The 11,471-nt window shown below is 39.0% G+C and overlaps 1 protein-coding gene across 1 annotated transcript in view; it reads left to right on the forward strand.

Moving 5' to 3' along the window:
* The window catches only part of pde11a (phosphodiesterase 11a), a 58,971-nt gene that overhangs the window by 17,221 nt on the left and 30,279 nt on the right, over positions 1–11,471 (forward strand). The window contains exons 7-12 of the mRNA XM_034694145.1: positions 156–231; positions 4,505–4,572; positions 4,666–4,758; positions 6,724–6,774; positions 10,210–10,356; positions 10,506–10,613. Of these exons, the coding sequence (XP_034550036.1) occupies positions 156–231; positions 4,505–4,572; positions 4,666–4,758; positions 6,724–6,774; positions 10,210–10,356; positions 10,506–10,613 (543 nt within the window). The remainder of the gene's footprint in view (positions 1–155; positions 232–4,504; positions 4,573–4,665; positions 4,759–6,723; positions 6,775–10,209; positions 10,357–10,505; positions 10,614–11,471) is intronic.

Raw genomic sequence — 11,471 nt, forward strand, 5'->3', positions numbered from 1 at the left:
AATAGCTTGTTCTTCATGTTAGAAACAGATGAAAAAAGTCCATTTGAATTTGCAGAGGCTTGTGGTGCTGTGATAAGAAATTTTTTTTTTGATGTTAAACTTTTCTATTGAAATGTTCTTTGCAGGTGTCATACTGACACTGTTACTCTTTTTAGGCGGACCAGTTCTCGGACTTCCACATCCGCTCTGTTCTTTGTGTTCCCATCTGGAACAGCAACCACCAAATCATCGGTAAGTTGACAAATGGAGTTTTGTTTGCTTCTCTCTCTGTTTGATATCCTTGAAAAATCAGCGCATGTGTTTGTAACATGGTAATGCAGTTAAAGTAATGTACTTTTCATATGATGTTCTTATTAAAAAAACATGGGCATCAATATGCTGCAAGCCGCCACCGTTTCTTGATGGCTTTCCAATAGATTTGGGTGATCCCATTCAGAGACAAAGTGAAGTGAGGGGATGATGTTTGATGATAAGGCTTTGTTCACTGCCAGTATTATAATTCAAAGATGTTTGAGGTTATGTCCATTTTTCCAGCACCACACACACCAACACACTTTTTTATGGACCTTGCTTTGTGAACAGGAGTATAACCATGTTGAAAAATACTCTCCCAAAATAGTTGCCACAAAGTTTAAAGAACAAAATGACTGAATCATCAAATAAGACAATAACTTCAGTTAGGAAAATAACACGCTTAACCACTAAAAAATAGACCTAGACAATAAGAGAGATTTGTCCATGAACTTTTGTCCATACAGTGTGTTTATGTTTAAGTATTCATCATGTAGCTCTCATATGCAGTCACACTGTAGGTCTCATATTTATTTTGCTGCATTCTGGACCGTACGGGAGAAGAGAGCTGAGGTTGCAACTGTGTGATCTGCTCTGTGCTGCACCATCACTCCACACTTAGGGTGGAGTTCCCTGTTTCTGGCTGTGTGCTTCGTGTTTGTGAATCTGCCCCAGGCCCCAACACCACACTGACACTCTGATAAATCATTGATTTCTGGTCTGGTTTTAGTGCTGGATATTACAGGGAGGAGCAATGATAGCAGCTCCGCTCAGTCCACTGAGATCTGACGCAGGAAGTCATTACTTTTATTCGAGTGCAAAGTGATCAGCATTTCTGCTGCAGATGGTTGGTTAGGACCTGTGTTTGCCTGTGTGTGATGTCCGTGTGTACTTGTTGTTGTTTTTTTTGCGTAGGTGTAAGTGGATTTGTCGAGGAGGGGAGAGGGAAGCGCGGAAGAGGAACAGAAAGAGTGAGGGGAGAAAGAAATGCAGTGTGTGTGGGTGGCACCTGAGGATCAGGAGTGAAAACCATTATACAAACAAAGCAGCAGGAGATGAAATTCTCAAGTCGAGGATACATTAAGTTAGAATGAACGTCCTTTTGTCATTTGCCAAGGTTACAGACAGATCCTTCAAGATGTAACCTGAGAAATTATGGGGTGAAGACAACAGTAAAAACATTTAACAGCAGCACATCCTCCATCAATACACTAGACATGGTATTTTACTTAAACCTGTTGGTTGTACAATGTGGCAATTTCTTTCAAATGTATTTTTAAGGTATTAAACATTTTAAAAATAGCTCACCGAATTACCGAATCATGCAATTCTTTGAGAAGTTGGTGATGTTGATGGCAATTCAAATAATGATGCCTTTATTTCAAGGTCAAGATTTGTGTGAACAGATCACTCACAGCTAAGCAGGACATTTACACAGGTTACATTATAGTGTCTACAGTCTGGATTCATATTTTTCACCCACGGACCATCAAAACATTCGTATTTTGCAGAAGTATAACATGTTTCATTTTTATGAGTGTCATCAGGACAAAATGAGAATGGGATTCTTGGGTTTAACATGATTAATTGCATAATTGTGATTGATTATAGTGACTGTATCATATTGTATATTGTATATTGTATTGTATTGTGCTGAATAAATAGTATTGTATCTGCATGATTAGACAAATCTCCATGACTAAACTGTGCATTGTGTAATACAAATGTTAATGAATCTAGAAGACTGACAAAGCATCATTTTCAAGTAATTGTGTAGACATTCAGTAAATTAGTAACAAATGATGTAAAAGTTCTAAGATGCTAATTATGTGCTAAGAAGACTATAAACTAAACCACATTAGTTTATATAATGCCTGAGAAATAGAAAGCTTTAATGTTGCTTTTAATTGTGTAAAAATAGCCTAAAAAAAATGTTAGTGTTACAATAATAGTTAATGTAATTATGAACCTTTAATTATGTATTTTAAAGCTACCTGATATAAAGGAAGAACATTGTGTTGTTAAAAGTCCCTTCCTTATCAAGAACACAACGGCCTAAACAAACTACTTCTAAGTGCATAACAAAGGTCTTTCCATCCATCCATCCATCCATCCATCCATCCATCCATCCATCCATCCATCCATCCATCCATCCATCCATCCATCCATCCATCCACCCACCCATCCACCCACCCATCCACCCACCCATCCATCCATCCATCCATCCATCCATCCATCCATCCATCCATCCATCCATCCATTCATCCATCCATCACTCCACCCATCCATCCATCACTCCACCCATCCATCCATCCATCCATCCATCCATCCATCCATCCATCCATCCATCCATCCATCCATCCATCCATCCATTCATCACTCCACCCACCCACCCATCCATCCATCCATCCATCCATTCATCACTCCACCCACCCACCCATCCATCCATCCATCCATCCATCCATCCATCCATCCATCCATCCATCCATCCATCCATCCATCCATCCATCTATCCATCCATCCATCCATCCTTCCATCCATCCATCCATCCATCCATCCATCCATCCATCCATCCATCCATCCTTCCATCTATCCATCCATCCATCCATTCATCCATCTATCCATCCATCCATCCATCCACCCATCCACCCATCCATCCATCCATAATTTTCTTCTGCTCATCTGGGGTCAGGGTGCAGTGGCAACAGGCCAGAAAGTCCACCAAGACTTCCCTCTCCCGATTAGCTTTTTCAGTTATACCTGGGGGATTCCGGGGCATTCCAAGTCCAGATACCTTCAGTAAGCTCTGCGTCGATCCCCAGGTCTCCTTCCAGTTGTTGATTGGAAAACCTCCAAAGGAAAAAGTCCAGGAGGCACCCTAATCAAACGCCCAAACCACCTCAACTGGCTCCTTTTGCTGTAAAGGAATAACGGCTCTCCTCCAGGCTACCTCTGAATTCCCAAGTTCATGACACTATCTCTAAGGCTAAGCCTAGCCACGCTTCTATGGAAGCTCATTTGGGCCGCTTTAATCTGCAATCTCAATCTTTCTGTCACTTCCCAAAGCTCATAACCATAGGTGAAAGTTGGAAGTTGAAGCCTTTCAGCTCACCACAGTCTGGAACTTAGAGGTGCTGATCCTCAGCTGCTTTGCACTTTAATGCAAAGCAGCCTATTTTTTTGTCATTTTGTGTAACCAATTCTTGCTGGAGGCCCCAGGCTGAGGAAGCTAAAAGAAGCACAACATCTGCAAAGAAGACCCCAAACTGTGGACCCTCCTCCCCTAGGCTGTACCTTGAGATCCAACAAAGTTGTAATTAATTTAGAAAATTGAAAAAGCTAGTTATTAATGGTAACTTCAGTAATACTGCATCTTATGTTCATGTTATGTTTTTTCATATTCACAAACAACAAGAGACATTTCAAATGTGATGAAGGTTATTTGGTTCCTCCTGGGCTCTAAATAGTCATTTATTTTGCTTATGTTTGGGTCCACCTATCCTGCAAATCTGTCACATTTGACATGCTCGTTATGCAGTGTGCGATAATAGATCTGAGAAGACATCAGCTCTTTATTTTAAGTTTAATAACACTATAATGAAAACCGTTCTTAGCCGTTCACTGCAGCGGATTTTTCACAAACATTAATATTAAAATGTCACTTTGGTACTTTCTTTGACCTCTAAGAGATAAGTAGGCTCGATGATGTGTTGCGTAATTACTTTTTTCATAATTTCTAAGTAACAATAAGGTCAGTCTCTATCAATTAAATGTTTACACATCATCAACAAAGCCTTGTTGTGTTTCTAATTACAAGATGAGTGAAGCCATCCAAACAGACAATACTGCTGTCAAATTTTGGAAGGCTTCAAACCTTCTGCGACATTGTGGACAATTAATGGATAAGACAGCAATGTTTAAATTCCATTTTCACCAGTGCTACATTTTTTTGGTCATTTTGTGTAACTAAGTGTTTATAATAAACTCTTTTCATTTACTCAGTATATATTCCTGAATTAAAATCTGAGCATGTTGCTGTTTATGTGAGAGGATATTGTGCCTCCGCTTCATTTACATTCATAATGAATGCTCGGAAATGACATGGAGTGTGTGGGTTTGATCCTCTTTTAATTGCAGGCAGGTTATATGGAGCCTCGCTAATATCAAACTTAAAGCATCACTTCACTGAAGGCATCTTTACTTTGTGTGGCAGGTGTCGCCCAAGTGCTGAACAGGCTGGATGGGAAACCGTTCGATGATGCAGACCAACGTCTATTTGAGGTATTACACCTGATTCTGTATCATTTCAAAGATGTTATTTCCTTTAAGTGAGCTGGTGTTGTGGAGTAACTCTGCTTTTGTATTTTTTTTTAGGCATTTGTGATATTTTGCGGGCTTGGCATCAACAACACCATCATGTACGACCAGGTGAAGAAGTCCTGGGCCAAGCAGTCTGTGGCTTTGGATGTAAGGACACATCATTTGATTTGTTGTTTCATATCAAAATTAAATGTAAAAATCTAAATTTTTGACCATGTTTAAAGGTGCGAATCATGCAAAATCGACTTTTTAATGGTTCTCTACCTGAAATATGTGTCCCTGGCATGTCTACAAACCCCCCGAAAATGAAAAAAATCCATTCTGCCCCTGTTCTGATTTCTCCACCTTTCTGTAAATGTGTGCTGAAACAAGCCATTTTAGTTTTCAGTGTTTTTCATACATCATAACGACATCCGGTCTGTAACGGAGGTCAGAGCTAGGAGCTTGGTCAGCCCATAGACTGTATAAAATACAACTCAACTACTCCTCCGTTTTTCAATACCTGCACACGTGTGCTAACAAGGAGCTTAGGAGGGAGGCATGCTAGTTGTAGGCTGTCTTAATAAACACAAAGGTCGGTTTTACTCCCCACATCTGCAGATTTGAAGATCTAGTGAATAATTTTTATTTTTCATGGAAAAGTGCTAGCGCTAGTTAGCATAGCCACATAGCTACATGTTCGTAGCTGTGTACCAAGACACACGTCGACATACTGACAAATAAAACAACAAGAAACACTAAATCTGTGACCAATCCTTCAGAAAGGTCCTGCTGCAGGCGCCTCTCCGTCAGGATCAGATTCTGGATCAAATTCAGAGGGCTTAAGTAACGCAGTCTGTGAGCAGCCGTGTATATTCAGCCAACATGTAAACATTAGATCAATGGCCACATCCACTTCCTGAGGGGGCGTGGTCAGATAGCTCATTCTCATTTAAAGGCACAGACACAGAAAACAGCCTTATCTGAGCAGGGCTTAAAAAGAGGGGTTTACAGGCATGCCAAAATCTGATTTCAAAGTGTTTTTTTGAGCATAAACTTAAAAGACATGTTTTGGGGACCTCTTAACCCAATATATATTGATGAAAAAGAGTGTAATATGTCACCTTTAAATAACTGTGTCCACACACATCTTTTATTTAATAGGTTTTCCAAATTGTTAGTACACAGTAGATGTAATACTTCTCCAGAGCGTTGATTTGGCACTGCTTCAATTTATTTTTGTGATGCCTGTATTCTCATTGTGTCAACATCACCTTCAATCCTTTCTTCAGATTATTTTTTCCTGTGGGTCCTATCTTCTCTCCTTTCTTATTAGCTATAATCATGTCCTAATTTTCATTTGTGGTCAACATATATTATGTGCTGAAATTTTTACCCAGAAGTCAAAGGAACCAACTGCTGCTGCATGGCTAATATAGAACCTCTTCTTACTTATTCTCTCTTGCGGATCTTTGTGCTTGGCTCTTTTTTCCTTTTTTTTGTCTCATATTTCCACAGGAATGTACGCATGAAAAAAGTGCTGATCTCTCTTTGTAGATAACCTTCTCACAAAGGTTTTATTGAAAATTAATGAGAGGCAGTGAAAAGCAATCCCTCATCTGCCCTGCAGTATGCAGCCATTCAGCACAAGTCAGCCTTTACAGTATGTCCTTAGATTACAATAGGGATCTTTCAGGTGCATTATAGTAGTTAGCACCGCTCTGTTTTTTAACAATAGTGGAAGCAGAGAACAGAAAGAGAGAGAGAGAGAGCATTTAAAGGAGAGGCACAGAACAAACTAATATGTAGATGCATTGCTTCTGGCAGCGCTGAATAAACATGAGCATTTATGATCAAATAAGCAGCTGCAGGTCTGTGCGAGGTATTTCTCTCAGGAAATGAAGGGAACATGGCGATGGAATCAGGCCTGACACTGCTGCTCTTGTAGACTGTTCTAGAGGCGAGTGTTGACTTCCTCATAAAGAAGAGCAGCCGTACCGCTGTAAAGGTTGTATGCAGCATTTTCAAGCCAGAGCCAAAGTTTTTTTTTTTTTTTACCACTTCCAGAGACTTGCAGGTTGTTTTTAATGATTACAAGAATACCTTGTGTAACATTGTGTCATTATTTTCCAGGTTCTGTCATACCATGCCACCTGTTCCAAGACTGAAGTTGACAAATTCAAGGTAACATATTCCAATAGCTACAGCTCAGGAAGAAATTCAGTTGTTTTCAAAAATCTGAGATCATCATAGATGCTTAAGTCTCAAAGTCATCCCTCACATGACACATCAACTGTCCCTTGATCCTCATTCGTGAACAGACGTCAGCTGTTAAAAGAAAATGCTGGCTTTATGAAAGCTAAGGTAGATCAAATTATATTAAATATGTGACAGCAAATTTAAGAAATCTAGTACTGTTTTAGTGCAGATATTGAACTCAGAAGCTACATCTTCTTGGAGAAGCATTCGATGTGTCAGTTCTGCTGCAGACAGACACATTAAAAAAGAAACCACAAATCAGAAAATATCATTGAATACAACATTTTTTCTCATCTTTCTGTTTGATAAGAAAAAATGTAGAGTTCTTTGAGTCTGTCTGATTACATCGAACTAACATACTGCTGCATTCTGTAAAGTCATTCTCAAGTAACATACAATCAATAGCTGCAACTCTCAAAAATTAAGATACCACTCATACATGTTTCTTAAATCAGCATCCAACATGCATGGAAGCTATTCTTTTTCAGTGTCTGTTGAATTTTAACACAGGCATGCCTCATTAATGAGGTGCTGATCTAGTGATCATCTCAAAGGCCATAAAATAAAGCCGAGCTATTTGGAGCTTAGCGCCAAGAGTGATATAATGTCACCCAACAGCACAAGACTGATGTAGGGCATGCTGGGATGCACGAAAGCTGAAATTAAAATCAGTGTGATCTACCAAATGTTGGACCTATTTTTTAACATTTAGTATGACTTGCTGTTCTTTGCGTTATTCAGTCTGAAAATACTAAATCTTTTTAGTTGGAAGTTTGGAGAAATGTTGTAAACAGTATAACAAAGGCGTTCATTACGCTCAAACACAACCTGATAATTAGTAACACCAAAGAAAAACATGCTTTTCCAGTGGTCTCTTAATTTTTCCATTGCAACCACAACCTTTCCTGTTGAGACAGTTATATGTTATACTTCATGTATTTCAACCTTTTTGCAAACACATCACTGCAGACTACAAACGATTTCTCCCTGTGCAGCCTTTAACTGATCGAGTTTATTCCTCTGTTCCATTGACTTCAATTGTTTCCCAAGAACAATTTAAACCCATGAATAATTCTCAGTGTGGGTTTGGGTGATATGTTCTTTATGCCAAACACTGGACCTATATTACCTTACATAGCGGAAGTAACTAGAGTGCCAAATGTGTCTGTGTAAAAGTATCCTAAGAGGATCATTACCACTAGTGGTGCAGAGGAGCATTTTTCTCATGAGCTGGTCCCCATGTTGTTTATATTGAGAGCATGCGCTCGAGCGCACAAATACACATGCCACTGTTTTTATGCAACAACTGTTTTACGGTTTGACAATCAGTTCCATTTATTCAAAAGCAAGTAAGTCAGGAAGTCAGAGGACTGCTAGCAAGTAAACATAGACATCAGCCATGCACAATGCAAAGTATTAGATATATATATATATTTTTTTTTTTACAAAATTGAGTTTATAGGAGAACATATTTGTGATACAGTGACAAGATACAATAAGCATAGATTTTAGTGAGACAAACAGAATATAAACAGAACGTTCCTGTTTGCTTAAACAAGTCCTCTTAGCTCATTGACTGAATTACATATTTTTCATTGCGGTCCAAAAAGGCCTGATAGGATATTTTCTGATTTTACGATACGATACGATATGATGTACTTTATTGTCCCCATAGGGAAATTTGTCTTTGACATCAGTGCTGCACATGTTACCTGCTCCTTCAAAAATCACCCCAATGACACAAGAACACATAAATAAATAAGAAGAAATACAATAAAGTACACATTCATACAACACACAGCATAGTCTTAAAGAGAGCACCATAACACTGTCCCAACCGTAACAGGCTATTTACTATTTAAGATTTTAGGCCTTAAACCTTATGAAAGTCTGTTCTTGTTGTAATCTGGTGCAACAACTCTCTCAATTTGTGATAATCAGGTTTGCTCTGATGGTGCATGTAATTGCCATCGTAAAACGTTATTGTTTTCTACCTCTGCAGATGCATTCCTTAATGCCCAAGCTTTATACTGAGTTCAATTAAGACATATTAGAGATAAACAAAGATATTAAAGGCCCATTAAGAATCTGTGAAACCCCTTCATTTAAAAGAAATGATGGCACACGGCACTGGCTATAAAACAACCTTAAATTTCTCTGATGCCCTAAATGTTGCTAAAAATCTTTAAATTTAGTGTACAGTGCATTTGTTTTGCTCATGAGCTCTTTAATTAAAGCACAGTTTCTTTTTCTAATAAAGTAACAATGTATCAGCCTCCATGTGAAAAAAGTCTGTGGCAAGAGGGAGCAATTATTGGCAGCCTTTCTTCAAGATTTCATTTTCCAGTCTCTCCAAAGAACTGCAGTAGTGTAAACACAGGCTGAGAATTCCCCTAAGAAAATAAGCTAATTGTGGTATTTGGAATAAATAATTTCAATCAATAGGCAATTATTCTTAATGCATTATTAATAAAGATGAAAAAATCAAAATATCTACATTTTTAATTGGCATGACATTTCTGAAATATAGATATGACCTATTTTCCGGCACTTTCATGTGTAGGATTTTCCCCTGTGGCCATTACGGCAGAGTAAGAACCCTGCTTTCCAGTGTGCTCATGTGATCTGTCAGCCTCCCAACCCTCTGTACACTCTGCCTGCTTCTCTTTCCCCCTCCACTTTCTTTCATAACCGCTCCACATATGCAGCCTTATGGAGGACACTTGACTGGGAGTCAAACTTAGTGCAAATGGCAGCGGCAAACAAACATGGCTGACATTTCGTAACCTGCGGCTGTGAATTAAGAGAGAGCAGAATACCAGCTGACCTGACGGGCAAACATGGTGCTGTGATGGCTGTTAGAGAGGAGAGAGAGACATTGACACAGATCTGTAGGAGAGTTTTGACTCGATGGAATGAGATGTAGTTTAGAAAGCATGAAATAGTCGAATTATTTACGCCGACTAGAGGCAGGAACGACATGTTTTCATTGTGCTCATTAGACCACATTGAGCACAGAAGACACAGGAGCTTCAGGATGAATTTGGTTGATTGGAATCATGTATGTTTTCCACATTTTTGTTTGAATAATGATTTTAAAAAAAGCTATTGATGATTACTGCACAGCTAGGTTTGTCAATGAGCTCTGAACATAAACAACAGTGAAATCCTCCGCTAAGCCCCCTCATTAATCTCAACCCTCTCCCAATGAGTCCTCAGAGTCTTAATTACCATGTCTCCATATTTCTTATGTATCATCTGAAAATGGCACAGCATCCCCCAACCTCTCCATCCTCCTCTGCTCTCTGACCTCATATTCTCACTCCTTAATTAATGTTTTCTCCCATCTTCATGAAACAGGCGGCTAACATCCCCCAAGTCTGCGAGTTCGGTATCGATAAGCTCTCCTTTGACGATTTCTCCTTGGACGTTGACGCTATGATAACGGCTGCTCTGAGGATGTTTATGGAGTTGGGAATGGTGCAGAAATTTAAGATTGACTACGAGGTCAGAACACTTATTTTCTGTATCTACCTATTTCTCTCAATATTTGACTGGATTTGCCTAGAACACTGCTCTGTTGGAAGCCAAATACTAATTTATCCTCATGATGACTGCTGACCTGTGTGCTCCTCTCTCTCTGTCTTCCCATGCAGACGCTGTGCAGATGGCTGCTGACTGTCAGGAAAAACTACAGAATGGTTCTCTACCACAACTGGAGACATGCCTTCAATGTCTGCCAGTGCATGTTTGCCATGCTAACGGTAAATATCATGCTGCTGCATTAATTCAAGTCAGCTAAACCATGGTTAGGAAATTGACCATTGACTGGAAGTTTTGTCAACCTTTGATTTTTCAGATTTAGATTTAGAGGTAAGATTTTATTTCGTTGTTCCACTCAATCTTTTAGAGCATCAAAGAGGTAAAATCCCTCAATAATTCAGAAAGAAGCAGAGAACGTTTTCAGAATGCTTTTTTTTTCTTTCCTAACCTGTCGACCACAAACATTACATTTGATGCTTTATTTACCTTTTGTGCAAATTTAATCCAGATACGATTTTACACAATACCTCTGATTTATGAGAGAGTACTTTTCAGCTGATGTATTGCTGCTCTTACCTGTGAATGTCTGTCCCAATGCCAGTCATAGAAAGCTGACTATAGGCTTAGCATTGCCACTATAAGCTCACTCTGTGTTTCATAGTTTCCTTTAGTTTCTGAATCTGTTGTCTGCGACATTATTCCTAAACTGGGGGGATTAGGAAGCACTTCAAAGAGCAAAGTTTCAAATGCTCTTTGCATTTTGAGGAGAGGCAGGCGAAGAGAAAGTGATAGGCAGATAGGATAAACATGGATAACCATTTGTGTAACTTATCCTCACTGACATGCACTAAAAGAAGTCATCATATGTACTGTCATAAGTACTGTACTTAAGTACACTTTTTGGGTATCTGTACTTTTCTTGAGTATTATTTTTGGGGGGACTGATTACTTTTTACTCCACTACATTTCTATCAGTGCTCTAGTTACTCACTAATTTAGCTCTGAAGTCAGCTCATGAATTTGCGTCTCTCTTTATTCAAGATGAAAATTTCAAACTAAGTTGTCTGTTCTTGGAGTAA

This window comes from Notolabrus celidotus, chromosome 10, assembly GCF_009762535.1.
Source record: "Notolabrus celidotus isolate fNotCel1 chromosome 10, fNotCel1.pri, whole genome shotgun sequence".
NCBI lineage: Eukaryota > Metazoa > Chordata > Actinopteri > Labriformes > Labridae > Notolabrus > Notolabrus celidotus.